The following is a 25,008-nucleotide window of genomic DNA, read 5'->3' as shown; positions in this document are numbered from 1 at the left end:
ACTAGTTAAGAAGAGCTGCTTTCCTAAATATTAGTGTTGGATCAACATGCTGGTTTATGAAGCTTGCAGTTCCATCTAGTGGGTAACATGAGTCTTTGCATGGCCCACGTGGAGGAAAATTATAAGTGTTAGGTGTCAAAGCACACCGCACAAAACATGGCGGAGGCTCAAATACAGGAATATACACTATAATGGGACAAGATCTGTTTCTAGACTACCATAATTAACTGCAACCATTACATATAATGTAAAATTATTTAACATTTCACATTTTTTAGAGTTCTATGCGATAGTCAACGGCGATTCAGTCGAAATACTAATTAAATCTAGCACATTTTACTGGTGTGGCAAATATCTATATTATCATTTTCCGTAGCTGCTGCTTGTAGATCACGAATTGAGAGCCAGAAATGCTGTTGCCGATGGGTTAGCATTTTCAGCCAATGGCTGAGGAGAAGAAGTGGGTGGACTTGTATAGTTCAGACTCCATTTTGTGTTTTGCAGCTGTGCGTCATTTAAGAGGTTATTTAACAGAAGGTAAGCAACGGTGTTTTAACAATTTAGACGACAGTTAAGCTTTCATGTTTCTGATAGGCGTGTGGTTACTAATGCCTTTGATTTTTTTAAAGACCTTGCGTCTATCATTTAGATACTGTCTTTGATTTTTTTTAAACGTATTTATGTCATTGCAGTTTACTCCAGGCATTTTGATAAATTTGTGCGTGGCCTTAATGGTGTGGCAGTAACATACTTACACTAAAGGTTTGTCGGCCAAATAATCACTGTTCTGTAAGAAAATAATATTTAACCTAATATTTTCCAAAAGAGTATTTTACGTGTAAAATCTAGCCTGGATGTTAAGTCCATTTCTGGCTGATAAATAGGTAACTATTTTGTAATTTTAGCACGCTATCTATAGGAAAACATATTTTAATGAAATCTAACGTGGCTTTGAATTCTATTTGTCATAATTTGTTTTGACTGCTTGGGGTGGAATGAGTGGGATGGTTTCTTTATTACTATCTACGTAGTTTTAGTTAGCCTGTACTGCTACGTTGAATACAATGGCACGGGAAAGTAGGTCATTTTAATTTAACCTGTTTTGCATTACTGTCTCGACCTCAGATGTTTAGAATTAGCTGCAAATGAATGTGGATTATACATAATTGCTGTCATTTCTGAACAAGGTTATTGCTGCTCAGAAAATGATAACGTTTAATATAGTTTAAAATAAAGTGAGAGTACATGTTCTATGAAACTAACGAACAATCTGAGAATAAGATTTTTATCTAAATGTATAACGTTAATGCTGGATATGTTGCTTCTTTCATGATTTCATGCTTTGCATCTATGTAAGGAACGGTAAAGCTAAGCCATCCCTGACTTTTGGCTTTTCAGATACTGGGCCTGTGTTGGCTTCTGGAAGCGATGTAATTGCTTATATGTTGTGCAATGTAGCTTTGAGCATAATGAATTGATAGTTTAACTTCAGCCTATATTCTTATTACAATTGCTAATTGGGTGCATTCTAAGAACCCATTTCCATTTGCTATCCTATAGAGTTGAAAGAGTGGCACGTTTTGTTTAAGCATCACAGTTAATATATTCAAAGAAATATGTGTATCTGTACTGTAGTTGTTTCTGTGAACTGCAATTATTTAAACCTTTATAGTTACAAAGACAGCTGGATTTCTGTTCTTCTGTGAAAAGAAAACAGAACATTCCCATTGTTTGTTTTGAGATACAATTGCTAACAGTCTTAGAACTGTTTCCCTTAATTTAATAAAAGTTATGTAGGCATGAATTTATACAAATATAGCATTTGTTATATAATTCTTACTTTGCAAATGGTAATTGGTGAAGGCTGCACAGTTTTGTGTGACTACAGTAACCTGGTTACATGGTGAGCACTAAAAAGTTTTTCTGCATTTAATTATAGTCTAGATGGCCATATATGATATGTTTTGAATGCAAATATTTAGATCTTAAAGCCAGTTTGAGAATCTAACAGAGACAGAGGTCAGTGGGTGGTCGTGTTGGGGATGATGAAGATATCAAACTTAGTTTGCAAAGCTTTTTAAATATCATTTGATTTTATGTGATTGATAGCAGGAAACCCCTGAAGATGAGTGGCTGTCGTGTTTTCATTGGCCGTCTTAACCCCTCAGCTCGGGAGAAGGACGTCGAGAAATTTTTTAAGGGGTACGGGAGAATTCGGGACATCGACTTGAAGCGTGGCTTCGGTTTTGTGGTAGGTTTTCTGTGTGGTCTGGTTTAGAACCGTATTCAGAATGCACACCCCTTTTTATAGACAATATGAACATTTGTGTGAATTATTCTCTGTAATGGTAGTGGGATGCCATTTATTGAGCTGTAATTGCAATTATAGGACTGACATCAAATTCATTATTCAGTAATCCATTTATCCATCATCTTTCAAATTCTGTAGACAGTGTTAGCACATTGAACAACCACAATTATTCCAGTTTGCAAAGGCATCTTAAACATATTTTTTTTTTATTTGAGATTGTGCGCTATTCACAGGGACTTACCTTCAGGAGTCAGTTACAGAACTGGAAACAAATACTGGTGCAGAACACTATTTAGTGTAGATTATGTATTTTAGAATACAGTGTAATACAAGGTGTTATGTAGAAGCACAGTACACATTATATGTAGCTCAGGATTTTCAGCAATGTGAGACTGCTCTATGTGGGAAGGAGGAGTTTCGAGCAAACAACGGAATGTAGGCATACATTCACACTGTACATCTTTACCCTGATACCCAAGTCAAGCTCTCTGAGCAGGTTTTACATACAGTATATTGACAAAGTTGAAGTCTGATTTAGCTTTTTTCTTTGGAGTTGAATTCACTCAGGAAAGTATGTTGATGCCAAACTGTTCATTATTTTACATGAAGTTCTTATTGTTTAAAAACATGGCGAAAAGCCTATATTTTGGCTTTTGGACTGTTTGACTTTATGTGCTGTCAATCCTGTTTGTAACGGAATAACATCAGACAGTGAGGTGAGCCCAGCAGAGTACATTGTCTCCACTCTTGCGCTGATGGTGCTTGCTGATTGCAGGAATTTGATGACCCTCGTGACGCAGAAGATGCAGTGTATGAACTGGATGGGAAAGAGCTCTGCAATGAGAGGTCAGCCGGATTGAATCTAATCCATTCCACCTGGATATAATGTGGTTGTTCCTTCCAAATGAGATTTGGGTTAAGATCTTTGAATAGCAAGGATAAGAGCAGAAAAATCCGTTTTTCGTTAGACTATTGTTTAGTATTGGCGTGTGTGACTTGCTGAAATTCCAGGGAGGTATTGTCAGAATGCGTCCTGACAGCAATCACTGTCTTTATTTTTTCTCGTCTTGTAGAACAGGATATTAATTTGAAAGAAAAAGAGAACAGAATTATAAATATGGTCATTTAAATGTAACATTTTAAAAGTGTCCATTTTCATTTGCCTTTTTTAATGGAAGAGTGCAGTATAGACCATCAGTTTGGCTCAGGTGAAAGTGGCCTTCAGAAAGCTGGATTGTGTCACTCTGGTTGTAGGAGGAGAGGAGGCCCAAAGATAATTTTCCGGAGAGTTAATACACCCTATTTTTTTTCCCCGTCAGAGTTACAATCGAGCATGCCCGTGTGCGGCTGCGTGGAGGGAGAGGACGAGGAGGACGCTTCCCGGACCGCTACAGCGAAAGGCCGCGGGACAGTCGGAGGTATGCAGCCCTGGCCTCAGGCCTGCCTATTCTCCTTGGGCTCTAAGCATTTTCTCAACAGGTAGTTAATAAGGGCGTGTCCTGCTTTATGCTTGTTACTCCCCAGGATAGGCTTCGGCTCCCCCACAGCTCTGAATTGGATGAAGCAGTTAGAAAATGGATCTATGGATAACAAATGATGAGCTATGATTGTTTACTTTGTTGCTGTGTGATGGCTACCTATAATCCTCAATTATACAATGCCAAGATGCAGCACACCACAGGCAAAGTCAATATTAAACTCTCTGCCTCTTGTGTAGTTGAGAGTTTAAACCCTCTGGCGCTTCTTTTTTGCCCTGATTGGGTGCCTTGGTTACTTGCCGTCAGTGAGAGCGGGGTCAAGTCTTCCATGCCACATTACAGTCCTGGGCTCACAGTGGGGGAAGACACAGATGTCTTGCCTTGGCTTAATTGTGTTTTGTCTTCATTCCTCCCTGCATGGATATGGAGTTTTGGGGTATTCAAATGGGAAATCAAAGGGTAAATCGCATATACATGCTTACACAAATTTACCATTACATTATGAACTATTTTTCAAAACAAATATCAGTTTTTTATTTGGCCATGCGCAACACATTCAATTAGATACCTAAAGGTCTCTGGAGATTCTTATTGATCTGGTCCATAGTATACCATACTGGGCTGATTTTCTTGTTTAATAATACAAAGTACTTATTAAAAGTCAAGAGCTAGACGCCCTTGCCTGGGTTCAATCCCAGGTAGGGGCAAGCGATGTAGCTTGTTCTAATTCCTTCCAGACGGCTCCCAGGTCCACTCAGCCTGCTTTCCAAGTGAGTACCGGGGTTAATCCTTCTGGGGGTTATAGGCCAGCTGGAGTGTGAAGCTGACCACATCACCTCCAGTGTCGGTTGGTAGAGAAAAATGGTGGCCCCCCCATTCCCCATGGGCCTTTATGGCCTGAAAAGGGACCTATCACCTTATTAAAAGTACTTATTGAAATTTGTGTTTATTATCGGTCAAATGAGGTTAGATTTATCTGCAGTTAGATCTTGGTGAGGACTAGTTGAAGGTCAAATATGTCTAAAAATGTAAAACTATAGAATTATAAGGGGGTGTACTTTCTTTTTCATGTCACATTATATTATGTTAATGTTTCAGTTAATTTATTCCCCTCCCCGTAGGAATCCTCCTCCTCTTCGTACAGAAAACAGGCTCATCGTGGAAAATCTGTCCTCCAGAGTCAGCTGGCAGGTGCGTTTAATTTCAGTCTTTTACCTAAGGTCAGTATTAGTTGTCAGAGTTTGTTTTATTCAGAAATCTCCAAAGTGTAACGTAATTATTAAAAACATAAGAAGATTGTGATTTTCAGTAATTCATAAAAGCATTATGGAAAAGTAGAAAATGGTTGTTTTTTAAATGGCAGGCAGAAAGGAAAACACAACTGTTAACATTTGTACAGTTAAAATAATATGAAAACTGTTGACAAGGCTGTTCTCATGTGCACTGACTTGGTATCAGATCAAGCAGTTACAGTTCTTCCTTAAATAAGTAGGATTAAAGATTACATTTTATGTAAGGGTCCATTAGAACATTCATCTTTTTTAATTTATGAAGTTTTTTTTCTTTACTTGTTGCCTCTGTTTTAACCACGTGTTAACCCCTTTATTTGCCAGCCTCTGTTGTTTCGTATGGAAGAGATTGCCTTCGGGCGTGGAGTTCAGGGCCTCAGTGTCGGTCTCTCTGGGTTGAACGTGGTTCATACCAGCCAGTCTGTGCTACTACCACACCTAGTTGACACGGGGGGCCTTCTGCAGATCGTTTGAGCTCTTGCTGGGTCCTCGCTGTAAAGTCGCGGGCTGCACTTCCTTCAAAAAGTGCCGTCTGGTTCCCTTTGCTGCGATCAAGCAAGCGCCAGAGAGGGAGAGTGTGTGTTGATCGATTCGTTAATTTGAGAAGCTCCAATCCTTCCCCGCGTGGTGCGAGTTGGTTCCAGGTGACACAGGAAAATTCGAGGTGCGAGCTTTTTTTTAGGAGACCCCGTGTCTTGGTCCAAGGTATTAGTGAACACTTCCACCTTTCCTTCGTCAGCTGCAGAGCCAGCCAGACAGTAAAACTGAGTGAAGGGTGGAAAAGACTGACACCCTGCTAATTTGGGGCTAAATTACATTTCCTATGGGGAAATTAAAAAGGAAGTAATAGAAATGTTTTAATGCAGCTTGCAATTTTCAGAATTCAAATGCAATAGTGCTAACTTTGGGGTCCAAGAATGTAAGCTTGGTTAAATTCAATATTCCAAATTTTTGCCCTGAGCTGCTTTGAAAGATATAGCTGCACCACACTCTTATAAAGTGAAATATTCTGAATCAAGTCATTTTTTCTTATATTTGGACATGCTGCTATTGCATTTTTTTAAATTCCTGGTCATTATTTCATACTATGCATTTGTGTTCTGTGTTCTGGCCTCATGAAAAGTAACTGTCTTCTATTGTGTTATATTGGAAGGTTTTTGTGCCAGTGTTAAAAGGACTTTCTGAAAGTAAATAATGTGTGCAATATTGATGTTTAAGGATCTAAATAGACAAACCTTGACAAATTTTGGGAAGGGAAAAGGTAAATAATGCCTTGAGAGTTTGGCTTGTTCAGTCCTATGGTCTAGTTAAAGTGAATGTGTTCTCAAGATTATATTTAAAATATAAGAATGTGTGGTGCAGCTATTTCTTCAATGTATTTTCCAAGAAAGTACTAAGTTTTTATAGATTTATGATGTTACTTAATGTTCTTGTACACTGTATGTCACTGATCAGGAGCTCTGGAAGGTGCACTATCCTGGCCCTTCAGAACAAATAAGTACTGGACAGTGCTGCTGTTAGATTGTTTTATGAAAAACTTGAAGCTTTCTTTTGAAAATTATTTTGTCTAGAAAATTAAGAACTAAAAGTAATAAATACTACCTTTAATTGAAATCGCTTCATTGCCAATTTTAAATTGGAACTGGTAGTGATCTGGGTAGCACCATAACATGAGTAAATATGATTGTATTTATATAGATTACTAGCTCACAACTGTGCTGGGTCACATTTATTTTTAAATAAATTAAAAGTATCTGTTTAACAAAAGTGGCTGAAATCTTAATCTGGGTAATTCTTGGACCCCTTTCCCCAGCTAGGGTAGGCTGTATCTTTGTATACCTAACATTCTTTTAGTTAGCCATGAATACATACATTGATTCTACACCTTTTTACATTAAACCATCCCTAACTAGTCTGGTCTTGTATGTAGGATCTGAAAGATTTCATGAGACAGGCTGGAGAGGTTACTTTTGCGGATGCCCACAGACCTAAACTTAATGAAGGGTAAGATTTATTTATGTCTTATGTCTAATGATGCATTATTGTCTTGCATACTGTATATTAATTACATTTATATACTGGTTTTTGGGTGTATAGAGCAAGCTGTCCAGCCACGTTTTTGAAGCCAATACCCTGCATTCTTACAATAAACAGCTGCATAAGATTAGCTACTTACAACAAAATGGGCTAGATGGGTCAAATGGCCTTCTCTTGTTTGTAACCTTTTCATTTCATAAGTATTGCATGCATTAATGGCACATACAAAGTGCTACACTTACCATTAACTCAGAGGTAAAAAGCAGCTTTTACTGTGGAACTGAGAACGTCTCCACTGCTTCATTCCCTTGAAGGCCAAGCATAGGTAATGCAGTGTATGAGTAAAAATGATTCTATATACCAAGTCATAAAGCAAAATATTTATTCAGCTTTTCTGTAAATTGTCTTAACACTATATAAGATCCTTCAGTCTGTAATACGCAGTTGAAATACGGAGCATTAAAAGACTGCGCTTCCCAGAAGCTCCAGTTGGCATTACTGGTACATGGGTTCGAGCCTGTGACATGTCATTAATTAACTATGACTGCGATTCCCCAAACTGCAGGACAGAATGGACTGGACAACCATTGTGGTTTTTGTGGGTTAAGTCAGCAAGGACTCTCAGCTCACAGCACCACATGTGTAGCCCTGTCACTAAGGGACACGTCACCTTTCGAGTTGGTGCTTAGCCTCTGGTAGGGGGCTGAGTTGCTTGTCTTTATGGTGAAAAGGGGAAGGTAGGTAGTTGGAGGAGCCTGCCTTGCGTGAGATCACAGGGTTCCTAGCTGCAAACTGAGATGAGAAAAATACTATTAGCTCTTACAGATAGAAGTAGTATAGTATAGTAGTATTAAAAAAAATATATTAATATTTTGTCAAACAAAGCAAGCTGCCTGCTTGCTTTGTTTTCATAAACAAATGTTAAAATTTGTTGTCCTGTTTAATCCTTAATTTCGGTAGTGTTAGAACACTTCATCTGTATTTGTAATATTTCTCTTGACTTTCCTCTTCTGAGAGGAGCATATGGTTGGTTAACAGTGCTTTACTTGCTCTACAGGGTGGTAGAGTTTGCCTCTTACAGCGATTTGAAAAATGCTCTTGAAAAGCTGTCTGGAAAAGAAATCAATGGGCGAAAAATCAAACTCACAGAACTGAAAAGGAGGTGAGTCTTTTCCTCCGCTCCTCTTGGTGGTGGTTCTTGTCTGTGCCATGGGTGACCAGGGAAGAGAGCATGTTTGGTCAGTGGGCAGGGATCAGTGAGTAAACTCGGGGGGGGGGGGGGGGTATTTTATAGAGTAGCCAATCAAACCCAATTAGATGTCTTTTGAAGTTGCAAGAAGACTGGAGCCTTCCACTTAGTTATATAGTGTGTAATTATACAGGATAAAACAGCATTGCACGATCGAGAAGCTTAACGGTCTTCAGTTTCAAATGTAAGGTTGGTTTGGCCCTCTAGGCAATTGAGTCATGCACTTAGGTCATTGGAGATTCGGAGAACCAAGAATAATGTCCACAGGTTCTCCTATAGCAGACATAGCAAAATGGGCCACGTCTCTTTGGGAGGCACTGGATCAAACTACATTCATAAGCACATGAGTTTGTGGGTCCTTCTAGCATTTTGGAAGGCTGTTTCAGGTTTGGAGCACGGAAACTTCTGTGACACAGGAAGCAAAAAAAAATAAATAATTGCTTACACTTATATAGCGCTTTTCTGGATACTGTACTCAAAGTGCTTTACAGGTAATAGAGACTCCCCTCCACCACCACCAATGTGCAGCAACACCTGGATGATGCAACGGCAGCCATAGTGCGCCAGAACGCTCACCACACATCGGCTATCAGTGGGGAGGAGAGCAGAGTAATGAAGCCAATTCATAGAGGGGGGTTATTATTTGGAGGACATGATTGGTAAGGGGCAATGGAAACTTTGGCCAGGACGCTGGCCTTAAACCCCTACTCTTTTCGAGAAACGCCCTGGGATTTTTAATGACCACAGACTCAGGACCTCGGGTTTACGTCTCATCCGAAGGACAGCACCTGTTTACAGCACAGTGTGCCCATCACTATACTGAGGCGTAAACCGCAGGGTGAGCACCCCCCTGCTGGCCTCACTAACACCTCTTCCAGCAGCAACCTTAGTTTTTAATCTCTGTCCAGGTACTGACCCAGCTCACGCCTGCTTAGCTTCAGTGGGTTGTCAGTTGCGAGTTGCAGGGTGATACGGTTGCTGGCGAAGAGGCTGCATGCACTTCTCTCATTTTCTGACCCCTGCTAAAATGGGACGCTTTTCCTGCAGGTCTAGGACTCGCTCGCGATCCGACAGCTCCTCTCGCTCCAGGTCCAGCTCTCGCTCCCGGAGCCGCTCCAGGTCCCGGAGCTCCAGGTCCACCAGCCGCTCCCGGTCGGCCAGTGGTTCTCCCACCCGCGACAAGGACTCAAAGCACGGCTCCCGGGCTCGTTCCAGCTCTCCGCCCGCAGGCGAGTGTCCGCGGCCCCGCTCCGAGTCGCACTCGCCGCGCTCCGAGGGTGGCCACTGAGCCCCGCCGCGGCTCACAGCCTCTGGACTGCGTTGGCCCAGGTCCGCACTCTTCTAACGGGCCTTCTGTCCCCGGGCTCTGCGGACGTGCTGTTGACGCAGGCGCGGGTGGCGCTGCCCGTAGTCCTCAGTCGCGGGGTTTGGAGTGTGCTGTGGACTGAGAGAACTGACATCTTACCACTTCGCCAGCACGAGGTAAGACCACTTAGGGGCTGGAAATCTAGTGGTTGTGGGCTCACTGATTTAAACACAATAAACAAAAATCCCTGTGAGATTTGTTGTTTTCTGACTTCATATTTAAAATTGATTGTAAGGTTCTGTATTTGTATCTTTGTTTCCCGCATCTGCAAGCTGATTTCAAACCTGCCGTTTTCAATAACCGATAGGACTTGATGGACCTGTGAGAAAACTTTCGGCAAACAGTTCTTCCTCTCTGCTGGGGGGGATGTAAAATAATGTTTGGGGTTTTTTTTTAATGGTTCTGTGTTTTCCCATGCTGTTTGATATAAAAAAATCAACTTGAGCAGTTGATGGTTCGATGCATTTTACATCATATCCTGGAAAAATGTTTCAGTTAACATTGTAAAATATTCTTTATGTGCAACTTAAGAATAAATACAAACATACAAACCAGTGTCGTTCTGTATCTCTTAGGGTTACAAGTTCTAGAGCTTTTTGATCAAGGATAAGGAGTTTGAATAAGTTGGTGTTCCACATATTATCCTACTGTATGTATCAGATCTCTGTTTAAGGTGTCAGAATCAGGAAAAGGCTTCAGTTAGTCTACTTATGCAGTCAATCATGTGTAACAAATTTAAAATGACATTTCTTAAACATTTTGTATTCTTTATAGAAAGGATGTACTAATGGGAATGAAGTACACTAGAAATTCATAAAACTTGAAGTTACAGCACATTTGATGGGGAAAGAATCTTGAAATTATGCATTTTTACACAAAGGGTAACTTTAATGTTTAATGTCCAGTTCTAGAGGCTGTTTCAACAACAACAAAATATTTTTAGTAAAATCCTGTGGGACTTCGTCTTCCATCTGTGATTTGGAAATCAGATGTTTACAGATGGTGGTTGTTCTCTTATTAACAATGCAAATACAAGTTCAGATGTGCAGAAATGAAAATACCAATTTGAAAATCACATACTATTTCTTACAAAAAAAAAACAACAACCCAAAGATTTTAATTCAGGTACATAACAGTTCTGGTTAAATATATCTAATGCCCTGTAATTAATAATAACTAATTCTGTTACATTAATAACTGATAGAGAAACTTTATATACAATTACAGTCCACAAGTTTGGTTAAGTGTTTGAAAGATGGGATTTATAAAAAATGTTTCATAAACGGGAACAAAGCCTGGGTGAATTTAACATTTTTATAACTAATTTGAAATACCATATCCTTTGCTGTTTTGTATAAATTGTTCCAATTACAGAAGTTATGGAAATAAATTTTAAGAGCTTCGATGGGCATATTATACAGACAAATTATATTTTCTCCACGTAAAACATTGATGAAGAAAAAATTATATAAACCAGAAACCCCATATTTGTTTTGTATATTTAGATGATGCTTTTATGCTTTCTGTATTTTCACTGAAATTATTAAAGAGATTTTTCTAGACCAACTGTGAGTACACTATGAAGTAACAGATACTTTGATCTCGCTTTCTCATTTCATAGTTCAGGTGTGACATAGCCAGGTTTGTCCATATCAAAGACCTCATGTTTTATTCTTTGTGTAACTGAGGACAATCGAGAGACAATAAGGTCAGTGCAATAAAGTATTCTACATTCTACAGTCCAGCCCCCTCATAAGGCCACTGCTGCATGAAAATATCTTCACAAAACAGACATTATTCTTGCACTATTGAGCGAAATCCTTAGAGATTCACAAAAAGTAAGGGTGTTCACTTAAATATATTTGTTAGCATGCAGTTTGACCTTGCTCTGGCGTATTTGCTTGTGTATTTATGGGAGCCTCATATCTTCATTTCTTCTGCATTGATGTCGACAGACACATAGGTCGTCTTTTGTGGCTCTGAAGTGGGAGGAAAGAAAGCAAGATCAAATAATCTTATTTATTGATCATTGATTGCTGTTATTATAATTGCTGTGTTGAGCGGGTGTATTAAGCCACGTATAAAATGAAATCCTGGCCTGCATGCCTTGCTGTGCAGTAGCTCTTTTGGGTCAGTGATGTACAGCAGACTGCCTAAATTGGAAGTCTGATAGATCACAGATCAGAATTCCTATTTGTCTTGTCATTGCTAGGATTTAAAGGTAACGGAAAGTGCTACACTTAGTACTAGATAGTCATTATTGGTAGTTTTTGGTCTTTCTCTGATAATGTTTTATGCGCTTTTACTCATAACTACTTTTGATGTTTTGTTCAGATTTACTATAGATCCCCAAAGTCACTCCATGACATTGACTTGTGAGCCAGACAAACATTTATACAGACACACAGTTTCTTTCCTTCATAAAAGCCCCAACTGCTTTCATGATAACACTAATTAAAAGTATCTACCTCTCACTCACAGCAATGTACTGTACCATACCCTGGTATTTCTCACTCTGCCAATAAACATTCTACTTGACCAGCTGATTACTAAGTAAATAGGTTGAGTAATAAAAGGAGTTCAGTAACAGAATTGACCAATGTGCTCTTTAAAGAAAGCTTGTGGGAAATTGGATCACAGTAGAAATCTGGCAGTCCATAACTTTGACCAGTCTGCTTTTTAAATTCACTAATGCCCCTAGTTCTGATCATGGCTACTTGAGTTGAAAGTTTGTTAGCCACCTAAACGCAAGATGAGAAATGCCTGTATAACACACAATGTTTCTACATTCCTGTGTTTGTCTTATTTACATTTTCAGAACACGAGTAAATATGTGAAGTCTCCAAAACATAAGTGAAATATTTTTCACATTAACAAAGAATTTAAATTTTTAACATTTTCATGAATATCACAGGCATTATTGCTAGGTGTTCCTGCTATACCAGGGGAGAATGAACTGAACTCCATCCAGTAGGACTACTTCCTCCTGTAAAACTATTGTCAGATTTTCATAAGAATATGAGAACTTGTTTTCTGATGTTCATTACTAAATGACTTACCTTCTACAGGAAGCCTAAGCCTTCGGTAACATCTGAAGGCAATTATTAAGATCATGGCCTCCCCAGACTGGAAAAGGATGTATATGAGTGGGAACAGGTACAAGGGTCCAATTACTTCTGGGGGGAATGCCACTTTAAGGATGGTTGAGCACAGCTGGATATTCTGACAGCCTGTCTCCATGGACACTGTCCTTTTACACCTGAGGAAGGGAGGGAAGAGTAACTCACTGGTTTTATGCAATGAAATTGGAAGACAATTTTAAGACGGTAACTTATTAAAAAGCAGCGTCTGGGCTTGATGAGCGATGATGACAAATGAACTGAAACTGAAACCAGGCCTTGAATGTGTACATTGTGTGTTATGTAACTGTAGTGAGTCATTTCAAGAGCAAAGGAGTTCCTCACAATACAAATTGAAAAGCAGTTGGTGAATGTTAAGATATCTTAAGTTTATTTTTGCAGACAAGGTTTGGTATTGCATATATTAAATAACATAATGCTATGGTAACTAAATATATTTCCTTCAGCCAATTCAGGATTTTTTTCCAGAACTTTAATTACAGAATAATTTAACATAATCTTTGTAATTATTCTGAAAAATATTTTAGAATTTAAGATGCTACCAGCAGAGTGTATGTGATATTTTCTGTTAAGGGTCAGAAAGAGAAACTGTATAAAATACATACATGTGTTTTGTCATGTATTACGAGTTTTTAATGTGTCTTCTAATATGTCTAGAAACTATATGAAGAGGTGAGCATTTTTACTTTGATCGTTTTTTTTCAATTCCAGAAATGTTCGATGTAGTTTTCAGCTGTAAAATGTAAAAAATAGGGTTAAGATTAGGGTTATGTAAAAAGACTTTCTCTTACTGCTCGTTGAGGCAGAAGATGGAGGACAAGATGTACCCCAGCAGGTAGCCAGTGAGTGGCATTAGGGAAGCTGTGGCTATGAGCGAAGGAGACAGGACCACCCAGACAGTTCTCCCTATTGTAATGCCAGAGAGGATTCCTATTGCCACTGAGGCCATCAGCAGAGCACCCAGCCCCACCTGGAAAGACAGAGCCACTGAGCATCAAGACCGCCGAAAACAGATCAGCCATTGCCATTGTTAGGTTTTGATCCATGTCTACGTTACTGTCAGTGTTACCGATCCTGCTTTTATACCTGTTAAATCCATTATTTGCATTTCTGGAAAGTTTATAGGATATGAAATTGGAATAAAACCAGCAATAAGTCTGTGTTTATATTTTTAATGTTAAGTATGTATTAAAAATTCATATTTGAAGCACATTCATCCCTTTCAACACATTCTAGGCTTGTTCATTAAAAACTTAAGCAAAACGAGAATACGTGGAAGAGACTGAACCACTGAGTAACAGTTAAACTGGGGAGATTTACGGTGCTTTGATTTTAGGAAAAGCAGTTTCAGACTTGACTGATGCCTTCTTGTGGCTTGCAGCGAACTGGACTTTCATTTAGGTGAAAATAGCTTTTTAACTTTGAACTGATATCCCCAGACAGACTTTGTATAGCAAAGGTAAATTAAAGACCCCTTTTCATTTCACACATTTCTTTCTGCAGATTGCCCTACACTGGAGGTTCAGTGAAGCAAACGAACAGAATGTTTAGGCAGTGTGGAAGTCAAATGGGTATGGCGCAATGGTGTGAGTGAGAGGTGGATTCATTTTACCCGCACAATGATCTGCGAATAGCGTGGCACCCGGGCATTGATGGCTATCCCAATGGCACAGGGGACCAGTGTCATGACCAGGGCCATGGTGATGCCTCCATAGGGAACTGCATTCTCCAAATTCGAGAATCCCTGACAATAGAGATATAGCAGCAGTGGCATCATTCCCAGGGCCAGCACTGTGGAGCATGTTGTCATCACAATACTGGAAAGGAGGCACAAGAAACAGCCTTTCTTAGCTTATCAATCTGCTTTCCCTGATAAAGCCTGGATCGGACGCCAGTCCATTACAAGGCACATATAAACACAAACTTACACGCATTCGCACCAGGGCCAATTTCACAGAAGCCAATTAACCTACCAGCATGTCTTTGGACTGAGGGAGGAAACCCGGAAGTGAACATGGGGAGAACATACAAACTCCTCACAGATGGCACCCCAGGAATTCAACCCGGAGTTCCAGTCCTGCAAGGTAACAATGCTAACCACCGTGCCACAGCACTGCTCACAATATTTCTATCCTAAAAATCTGAACTCTATGGCCTTTTTATGGTTGCTCAAAGACAAAAATGCATCCATATTGAGCCTGGACTAGCCTTTTTACAAACTTGATTTGTCTGAAATAATAAATGCTAAGATAATTGATCATTAAAAACATAACAAAAATAAACTTGTTGGTATAGGTTAATTTCTACAGTACGTATAACTAATGTTATGGGTTGGGTTATTGAACATGTAATATTGCATTCAGGAACTAAATATATGTCATATGGCTATAAGATATTATTCACAAAGCAGTTATTAATTTATTGACCTTTGTGAGGTTTGAAAATATGTTTATACGTTGTGGAAATGTAACTTACTGATACTAGGAATTTTTCTGTAAACTACAAGTTTTTATATTCACTAGCCTTAAAGAGACCCCAAGCTTTGCAAATAATTTATCTTAAGTTTTGCCACTGTAAGTCCATCACAGTGAGACAATGGAAAAGTCATCAGCTGTATTGATCATCAATTTTTTGCTTATTTAATAACAAAAATACACACAGGTGACTACTGATTTGTACGGGTGTAACAGCAGCATTATCCTGTATTTCTTAGTATTTAGAGTTGTGTTATTACTCTTTTTGATGTACTTAAATCATGTATTTTGTTTTGCATTTTTGTACCTTAATTGATTCTAATGTTGGAGCATTTGGAACTTTTGCCCTTACAATTACATTATTATGCTCTGGACCCATGATGGTTGTAGAAGTAAATTTGCAGTTAAAAACAGGAGGTACCCATAATGGATACTTTGATTAGGAAATTCAAGATCTTCTGTACAAGCTGAAATGCAACAAATGCAACATGAGTACATGTTTACTTTCTGTAGATAAAATGCAAAGTAACAGATGCCGCCAAAACAAATAAGCACTACAAAAACTATGAATTTGCTGTGAAAAGTAGAGACCCCATAAAAGAAGGGGTCAACATGGTGTTATTTTTACAGAGATGATAACCAGCGGGTGATGAGAAAGATGGTGTCATGGATGACTGTACCTGAGGTTCATATCTCCATTCATAGCAAGAGCAAAGATGTTGGACAAGTTTCCTCCTGGACAGCAACCACAGATGAGAACGGTCACTGCTTCAATAGCACCAAGCTGAAACATTTTGGCCAAAGCAAAGGCTGTGATGGGCATAACGCCATACTGGGCTATCACAGCGATGCCTACACCCTTGGGTTTCAGAATGTGGGTTTTAATCTTGGAGATCTCCATGGTACAACCCAGGGAAATCATGGTGATGAACAGAATGAAGATGGTAATGGCACTAATGGCCTTGTCCATAGCCGGTGAAAAAGGTGACTGGAAGGTCCATGAGACATTGGACACTGTGATATTGAGGAGGTGGTTCTGGTACCAAAGACTGTCACCAGTATACTGCAACTCTGTCTGATTTATCATGTTGTCCATCCAGAAATTGACCATTAATTATTGACCTTTAAAGACAAAAATCAAACAGTAACCATCTATTAATAGTTGTGGTTAGAAGAATATGGAGATTTGGAACCTTTATAATGGAAGGTTTTAACAGCAATCTGAAAGCAATAAAAAGGTTCAATATCACTCAAGGTGCCAGAAATACAGTAAAGTAGTTCATTAATACAGTTTTAAACAAGCATGTTACCTCATGTCACAAAAATATTCTATGAATTTAACTCTCATAGTTCACATTGTGTATCCTGTACTAGTATTTTTTTAAATGAATATGGAAGGCAAGCCATAAGATTAGAAAAACATCACTTTGTTCATATCCTCTGGCAGGAAGCTCTGATTTATTTTCAGACTCAAAACCATGTGACACTGTCCAGTGCTTTCTTGCCAGTGAATTAAAACTTCCCAAAACATTTATACATTTATGCCAACAAGAAATGTATGCATGTGAAAATGAAATAAGCTTACTGTCACCATTGTTTCAATATACTTCTTTTTCCATTTTTGTTGGTTCATTAATATTTTCCATATTTATACAGTTAAAGAGCTTCATATAGTTGCTCTTTATCTTGCAGAAAATATGTTTAGAATTGTAATATGGTTTTCAGACAAGGCCTACATCATAACTCCTATCAATTAATGTTTCTTTTAACCTACATACAGGGAGTAGTTCAAGTAGGTACAGTAGCTGCGTCAGTGTGCGTAGGCTAGAAAGGACCAAGTTACACACCCAAAGAAGGCTCCACAGCGGAAATGTTGTGTTTCTTTTCTTCTCTTTTTTCGGCATGGAATAAACGTTTACTTGTTACTTTACATACAGGGAGCTCAATCTGTTATTTTGACCAGTCAGCAGCCCATGAGCTGAATGTTGCCTTAAAAAGACTTTCAAAGAAATCTGCATCTTTTCAATCTACTATTTTACATACATAGACCTACGGAACTAGCCTTTCTGTCTTGACTGGTTTTCTTATTTTTTAGTTATTTTTAAGTAATGAAAAGAAGATACGAATGCTTCTACTATTTCTGAGAACAGGCACTGTATTAGAAGCCTTTCATCGCTGTTTCATCCCACTGTTCAAACTGTTTCAACAAAACATTGCTACTCCTGGGCACACTGCCCTCAGTCTGTATGACAGCCATTCACAGTTTGTACACCAGCACACATTCACTGACATGATGCTAGACATTGTAAAGAATAATTTATACTTTTATACTAGTTTTTGACTGACATATTGGCATGATAACATAAAATTGCTCAAAATACTGAGATTCAAAACAACAACTCATAGGATCGGATACATATTGCTATTTTTAACTCATCCACCTCATTTTTAAGGTTCTATCTATTATAAAGTGCCATCCATAAGTACCGAGACACTGAAGTCAACATTTGCTATTTTTGCTGTGTACTCAAGCAGTTCAGATTTGAGATGAAAAGATGAATATGAGGCAAAAGTACAGAATGTCACCTTTTATTTCTGGGTAATTCTGCGTATCAGTCCCTGTCTTTTTTTCCTTTATTTTAAAGCCTTCTTAGAGTTGTTGTTGTTTTTTAATAACAGTTCAGATCGCTGTACCAAACCCATTCCAATGGCTCAGAAGAAAACATTGAGACTAAAAACAGTGTACGATCTGCTTGTTTTGATCCTGGTGATCACCTTACCTTCTCAGTAGATCACTAGTAAAAACTGTCCTCTTCTTTCTGACACTAGCTCCTGTGCCTTGGATTTTTGTTTCTGTTCTGCAGTGAGTTCTAAGCCTTTCTGTGAAAAACTCTGCTAGAGCTCCATAAAGCCATGTTGCCATGACATTCAGCTTCTGTGCTTGATTGGATGTGCTGCCAATGTAGAACACTCATTGTTCCACAGGTACTCCTTGGCAAAGTGATTTTACCATCAGACTCAACTATTCAGGTTATTGTTAAGTGACCAGAAGAAGGAATTTACTCCAAATCCAAATGAGCACAAAGACTCTGATGTTGATGTTTGCACCTTTTGCACTTAATAACAATTTTGCACTGAAAGTAAATGCTTCTATTATTGCTACCAGTAAAATGACTTTTTTTTATTAAAATGACCATTTACTCAATTAGTAAATAAAATATCTTCTCACCTGCTTTTTTGTATTAAAACAAGTAGCAACTTGTTTCAAGGCATTTAGGGATAGGTAAAAAAAATAAGTTTGTGGAAACAGTGCAGAACTGTGTGATTTTCAATACAACAAATGAATCCAAACCAGACTATTAATATATTTTGCAATATACAGTGAGTATAATATTACAACTTATTAAAACAATAAATGGTTTTGCAGGTTCAATTGATCATTTGACAAATCATTTTCCTAAATCGTGGGGAAAAAAATCAAAAGCATTTTGTTATAGTTTAGATTAAGACCAAATTGTTTACTTTAAGGCAAGAATGTTATGTACTAAGTTTTCCAAAAAAAAAGATTAAAAGCAAAAGATGAAATGTCTATGTGTCTTTTTTATAACACTACAACTTTGAGTCCATAACTTTCAAAATAGACCAAAACTATTTCCTACCTTCATTGTGCATGCTCTGTCTCTTGCTGTGTGCTGTTAGTCTTTCTTGTTCTGTAGACTGCATGTAATTGCATCTCCGCAATCACACATTCTTCACCAAAACTTTGCTCACAGCAAGCAATGGGCTGTCTTATCACATGGCAGAGTGGTCACATGAAAGAGTGTATACTTCTTTTGTAAAAAGTGATATTTTAAAATCCATTCATATGATGTCTGAAATCCTTAAACTTCCACCTTGCCCTAAGGGTTTTTATACAGTATATAAGGTGCCTGATCCAGTCCTGTAACATTAATTCCTCTGAAGTACTGTGTAACTGGAAATCCATACCTGAAACTTTTTTTTCCAGTGACTAAAAGCAAAGTATTTTTAAGCAAAAAATTTCAGTATACTGTTTTCATCTAAGAAATGCACCATCAGATGGCAGAAGTTTTTGTATAAGACAGTAGACACGTTGACAGTTAACTGTTTCATTTAATTCAATTTGTTTACTTTTTGTTTAAGATTAAAAATAGATTCCTAACATTTTGTGCTGTGAAGAAATGTCAATTTAATGGACAAAGTCCCAACAGATTTCCTAGTCAAACACTATAAAATGTAAAAACTTTAGTGAGGAGATAAGATTGCTTTGTAGGCAGTGGGAGAAATACATTCCAGTTTTCATTTTGGCTGACCACTTTGTTAATGGCCCTCTCTTCAAATGGTTCTACATATTTTTTTAAATACAGATATTGAGATCAGTAAATTTAATAGACATGAATGAATTATATAAATGTTGTCTAGTAAGTTAACATACTGCAAATATACAGTATCTACACTAATTCTGAAACTGTAAACAATAACCCATATGCTGTTGCTTGGAAGAATGTTTATACACTATAGAGAGGAAGGGGCAATTAACTTTGATCTGTCTCAGAAGTGCCAGAAAAGGGACAATACAAATGTCACACCAGGTCTTAAATCCTCGGTACCTTATAAGCGCATTAATTTCCTTCCAATGATGTCCCATATTGTTGAGTTACAAATGATAGCACTTTTTTAAAGTGAATAATGAATGAATGTAAAGTAAAAAACCTGAATGTTTACATGTTAAATGCCAGTAAAAAATAAAACATGTTGAATGCATAAGCAAATCCCCTTTATTATGAGACACCTAAATCAGTTGCACAGAACTACTTCGTCACATCATTCCTTGAGTAGTCTCTGTCCATGTGCAGTGATAGTGTTTTAAATGATTTCAGAACAAATACTCCAAGGTCCCTTATTAAGATAGTGAATTTCAAGCAAAGGTTTAATGTTTTTTTTCTATATCATCTAATGCTTTTTGCATTTACAATGAAGAACTATCAGTGGCTTCTTTTTTAAAAATGAGAGGAAGACGAGCGTGGGAAATCAGCTCCACATCAAATAGGGCAATTGTCTGGGCAGAGCTCGATTGTGGCTGTGAAACTGTGGAGCTCTTTCCCTTGGCACTGCCAGCTTGTCAGTTTACATAACCGAGTAGTTAGTAATGCTCCTGCTGTTCAGTCATTAAGAGCTCAGGGACAAGGGCTACAAACGCCACATGAAAAACTTCCCAGGCAAGATCTAGGTATCAAAAATAAGGAATAATGAGGCACAAAATCTGATTGCTTTTTACAGACTTTTAAATTGCGTCTGTTTTACGTAATGCTCTAACTGCAGTGAAAGGAAGAGTTGTCTCTCTTTCCCCTTTGGCAGTTTTAACTTTCTTTAACGTAAGTAGACATAGCTAAACAGACTCATTTCTTCTGTGCTTTTACAAGGCAGGAATCATTAAAAGCTCAAGTGAACACAAAGACAGAAATAACAGTGTGTAAATGTTATTAACTGAAAGAAATGTTATTACATTTCTGGTAACAGGAATCATTTAGTTGAGATTCTTTGCAAGTCCCCCTTCTAATAACATGTGAAACAGGGCCACCTCTTATTTTGTGTACTGTATGATCATGCTGTGCTGTTATTCTTATGGTATTTAAAAAGTATTTTTGTGTCATTTAGATTATTTGTAAAAACAATGGGGATTTCTTTATATGACAACTGACTTATCACTCTATCCTATTTTAAACTAACTCCCTGTACTGGAATTAGTACAGGGGATGTATTTTTCAAAACATTTTTGAATATAGGTTTGAACCTCATTTTGAAAATTCATCTGTAAGGCAGGATTTGTTGTGGTTCTTGAATAAAAATACGTGTTTTTTAAAACTTAAAATGACGTGTTGAACTCACATCTAGGGTTAGATCATTAGACTACTTGTAGTGATGATGTTCTTTTTCTTCTTTGTCTCTAGTAGCAAACTGAGAAAAACAGCAAACTGAGAAAGGAAGTAATTGTTAGCCATGTCTACTATTCACTTTGAACTGCCGAATCCCTGGTGATTTTTCCCACTTTATATGAAAATTAAAATCTTCCACAGAGAATTCAAAGCCTGGGATATACGTTGAGTAGAAATCTTTTGGAAATTAGTAACAACTTTCTTCATTTTGATTGAAATGTTTAAAAGGTGATGCTCAAAAATAATTGCCTTGTTGGCTGATATTCTGCTCTCTGTGTGATCTTGAATGTTCAAAGAGAATCTCGGTTTGAAAGTGTGCTTTAATACCCTTGTTTTCCCAATCAGGGAATTAAATTGTGTTGCAAATATTACCCAAGCTGGAAGGCCAAGATGCAGATATATCTGTCCTTTTTTCTTGAACATCTTATCAGAGTCATTTAGAATACCTAGATATCAAGAAAAAAGGAAATCAAAATGTACATTGTTAGCATAAAATATTGCCATCTTCAATTAAGCAGACAGTAAACAGTGTCCTGGACATCCATTAGCTTTATTCACACTAATCTTCTTTTGTGAATTCATAAATCTTTATTAAGACTTACATACAGTATCTATTCACTGGGGGAATTTATCCTTGTCCCGTTTTACAGAAGTTTACTGTAGACATTTTGCTTGTAGCTTTGCTGTTTGCTGTTTTGCACTTGTAGCTTTGTGAATTAACAATGCTAGTGCGATAACTTCTTTATCGCAGTTTTACTTTGTCTCTCTTTACCTTTTTTTACAATTTGCTGAGCTTTTTGATGTGGCACAACAAAGGCAAATGGTTCTATTATCTCTTTTGTCTGACATTGCGTTGTTCATCACTAATATACAGTAGCCTACATCATTTTTTTAACCATAGAAAGGAAGGATAAATCAATAACAGTGGGGTTGAAATGACTTGTTCACAATCTGTTGATTTCACTTTAGGGAAATTTTCAAGGAGAAGTTGTTCTGTTTCCTAGCATTCTTTCAAGCATTCAGTCAAGCCAGTCTGAAGAGCAAAGTCAGCAACGCTGGTTATATTATCTGCTCTTAGATGATTGCAGATTTAATGTTTGGGATTGACAAAGGGGCTTGACTTGCTTGCGAAACGTGGGCTGTGTACAATTGTACCTTTTCTCTGATATTCAGGTGAGTTGTTTTCACCAATATCTTGAGGCATTGCAGACTAGAAATGGCAGACTTTGCCTTGAAATCCTCCATGTTGCAATTGACCTAGATCTCAGCAGATATCCAGAAGGGTCATTGGGTTCATGTGGAGTACAGGAGAACAAGAATATGTGGTGCACTCCAGGGCTTGCATACTAACAGCTGACTGAAAAGGTTGGTCATCTGACTCTCACGCAAAAACACAAGATTTACTACAATATCCACCAAAAATATGCAATTTGCTATATGCAAGGAAGACTCCTTCCCAGACAGATTTCTAAAACACAATTTTATATTAATACAAAGCAATTGTCCTGATTTGAAGCCATTTTCAATATTTGTTTTAAATGAACAAGAAACAGGTACAATCTTCTTAAAGGTCCTTGTTGAAGAGATGAAAATTCTTATAAATTCCTGCTCTTCAGTTAGAATTTCTTTTTAACATTTGTGTTTTAAAATGCAGGTCAGCAACATATGATTAATCAAGGAAAACAAACTGTGCTCCGACTTGGAGTATTGAAATGTTGAACATATTTTCCTGCTCTTGATACTCTTCGTAAAACGTTTACTTACATTGTGCCGTTAAAGATGCAGAATATTATGCTATTTTGTATTTTAAACACAAACATAGGGATTATTTTTAAATAATACTTAAGTAATATACTGTAGAGTTTGTATTGTTATTGTTGTATTTGGATATTTGCAAATGGAGTGTTTTCCTCCAGTGTGATGTGAGTGATATGTCCCCTTACTGTGTCTGAATTAAAAAATAAATAAATGCAGAGGCAACACACAGGGTGCAAGCGCCCCCTTGTGTATGCAGACTAAATTGACACTCACTCAAGAGGGGCAGTAACGACAATACAAGCATTCAGACCATGGAGGTATTAAGCACTATAAGGCCAAATACAGGATAATGACAATAAAAGGATATAAGCACGTAGCACATTGTACTATACTAAAAATTAAACACTTTAAAGATGTTTTTTCTTTGATTTTTATCTGAATATTTAAGGAAGGTTTTCACCTCAATGCGGAAATCACATTGTTGAAGAGAGGTAATTTTAAGTTATGAATCTGTATTTTGAACGTTTGAAAAATAAATTTTTCTGTTCCTGACAGCAAACTTTTGGCTTTTTCTATTTCTTTCTGTGGCCAATGGGAACAAAACCTTCTCAGATCCATAACTGGCCCCAAAACCAGCAGGTCTGCCCTTTCCACCTGTCAGTCAGAAGCATTCTTGTTAGGGTTCTGAAATCTGCCCATGTCTGTGTCCAGGGTGTGGTCTCCATGGTGCCACAACAGGTTCCTCTGATCAGCTTCCCATTAACTGCTCTGCACATAGCCTATTGCAAGGTTCATTGCCAGTTGAAAACCGGACTGTGTTTGACACCAGAGTGGAAAGTTAGTGCGACATTCAAGATGTGAGAACAAAAGATGTACTAATGGCATACTGTCCATGACTAGCAACATCAGAAACTAAATATTAGATCTTAACAACAGCAGACAGACATTGCCACAACATTTAGGATTTACAGGATTACAATTGTTTGTCTAATATTCCTGGATTAACACTCTTTGGCCTATAGCACCACAGATAACTATAGTATTGTACTGTGGTATTAAAGCCTGAGCTTAATGGATGATCCCAAACAGCAAATAAGCCTATAAGTAAATATTTGCACTGTTTTTCAAAAACACAAGCTGTCTGAACTGATTTTCTTAATAAAGGAAATGTACATTTTAAGAAAGCGTCCATTGATTCACAAAAAGATGTTTGACTTGTGCTTATATAAATTAACACAACACAGTAGACTAATATTCTCTGTATTAGCAATCTTTGTCATCAATTGTTGCATCAAGTAAATATTTGTTTGAAATACTTAATACTCCTTTTGGATTTGTTCAGTTTGATCTACTGTTCACACTATGAAGAATGCCTAGTGTAGGGTTCATAAATGCCACATTCTATAGAGCAATGTTTATGTTATGTTAAACCTTTTATCCAAATATTGTCTCATTAAATAGAGATACTTAGAAATCTGAGTCAAATTCAGAGTTTTTGAGCTCTTTCCTCCTTTACCATATCTATTCTGTTGCTTGGATGCATTTTTGCTGGTCCTGCTGTTCTTTAAATATAAAAGATATTAGATTGCTTCAGACTGCCATCCATTTGTTATGCTTATATCAGACCAGAAAACTGGAAGAAGTTATGTCAATTTTTCATTTAATTAAAATTAATGTAATGAATTAGGATGAAATAATTGTTTATTTATTTAATTATATGGTGGAATTGCCTGCTGGTGCCACTGAGCCAGAGTTAATTTATAAAACCACCAGTTTTTTAACACAGGTGAAATATAGGGGGCCTTTAAAAATACTGAAGATGTTACACTACCTAAAGAGACCAGTGATGGTGGGGGGGACACAGGGCTGCCGTCTGGGGTCTCATAATTATATAAAGTTTGTGACAATACATGGTTTCTACCTTTTCATTTCATAAAAAGCAATATGGGCGT

The 25,008-nt window shown here is 37.7% G+C and overlaps 2 protein-coding genes across 8 annotated transcripts; one reads left to right on the top strand and one right to left on the bottom strand.

The window, feature by feature from the left end:
• Positions 1–203: 203 nt before the first annotated feature.
• Positions 204–15,152, top strand: srsf5b (serine and arginine rich splicing factor 5b). 6 transcript variants are annotated; one of them, XR_001478801.2, is made up of 9 exons: positions 204–537; positions 2,110–2,251; positions 3,087–3,157; positions 3,631–3,729; positions 4,911–4,980; positions 7,009–7,082; positions 8,173–8,277; positions 9,412–9,846; positions 14,374–15,152. XR_001478801.2 is itself a non-coding variant. In XM_006632507.3 (8 exons), exons 2-8 carry the CDS (start codon positions 2,126–2,128, stop codon positions 9,650–9,652), a joined length of 786 nt encoding a protein of 261 aa, XP_006632570.1. In that variant the 5' UTR covers positions 204–537; positions 2,110–2,125; the 3' UTR covers positions 9,653–10,281. The 6 variants fall into 6 exon arrangements, 4 of the variants coding, with proteins under 4 accessions (XP_006632570.1, XP_015206261.1, XP_015206262.1 ...); XR_001478800.2 differs by lacking the exon at positions 14,374–15,152 and adding an exon at positions 10,003–10,281; XM_006632507.3 differs by lacking the exon at positions 14,374–15,152 and having other exon boundaries at positions 9,412–10,281.
• On the bottom strand, positions 10,598–19,109 carry slc10a1 (solute carrier family 10 member 1). 2 transcript variants are annotated; one of them, XM_015350772.2, is made up of 6 exons: positions 19,004–19,109; positions 16,025–16,466; positions 14,483–14,687; positions 13,662–13,840; positions 12,790–12,989; positions 10,598–11,709 (listed from the first exon to the last, which is right to left on the bottom strand). In XM_015350772.2, exons 2-6 carry the CDS (start codon positions 16,453–16,455, stop codon positions 11,651–11,653), a joined length of 1,074 nt encoding a protein of 357 aa, XP_015206258.1. In that variant the 5' UTR covers positions 16,456–16,466; positions 19,004–19,109; the 3' UTR covers positions 10,598–11,650. The 2 variants fall into 2 exon arrangements, with proteins under 2 accessions (XP_015206258.1, XP_015206260.1); XM_015350774.2 differs by lacking the exon at positions 19,004–19,109 and adding an exon at positions 18,125–18,214.
• Between the last annotated feature and the right edge of the window lie 5,899 nt (positions 19,110–25,008).

The sequence above is a fragment of the Lepisosteus oculatus genome, chromosome 8 (genome assembly GCF_040954835.1).
Source record: "Lepisosteus oculatus isolate fLepOcu1 chromosome 8, fLepOcu1.hap2, whole genome shotgun sequence".
Lineage (NCBI taxonomy): Eukaryota > Metazoa > Chordata > Actinopteri > Semionotiformes > Lepisosteidae > Lepisosteus > Lepisosteus oculatus.
This window is presented reverse-complemented; position numbering and strand designations above follow the sequence as displayed.

Bases quoted from the DNA above. Each gene is read 5' to 3' on its own strand.
- srsf5b (XM_006632507.3), top strand. From the start codon at position 2,126: ATGAGTGGCTGTCGTGTTTTCATTGGCCGTCTTAACCCCTCAGCTCGG. The intron at 3,158-3,630 runs GTCAGCCGGATT...TTTCCCCGTCAG, and splicing joins AAAGAGCTCTGCAATGAGAG to AGTTACAATCGAGCATGCCC. The intron at 7,083-8,172 runs GTAAGATTTATT...CTTGCTCTACAG, and splicing joins AGACCTAAACTTAATGAAGG to GGTGGTAGAGTTTGCCTCTT.
- slc10a1 (XM_015350772.2), bottom strand. From the start codon at position 16,455: ATGGTCAATTTCTGGATGGACAACATGATAAATCAGACAGAGTTGCAG. The intron at 13,841-14,482 runs GTAAAATGAATC...CTGTCTTTCCAG, and splicing joins ATTCGCAGATCATTGTGCGG to GTGGGGCTGGGTGCTCTGCT. The intron at 12,990-13,661 runs GTAAGAGAAAGT...TCCCTTCCTCAG, and splicing joins ATCTTCTGCCTCAACGAGCA to GTGTAAAAGGACAGTGTCCA.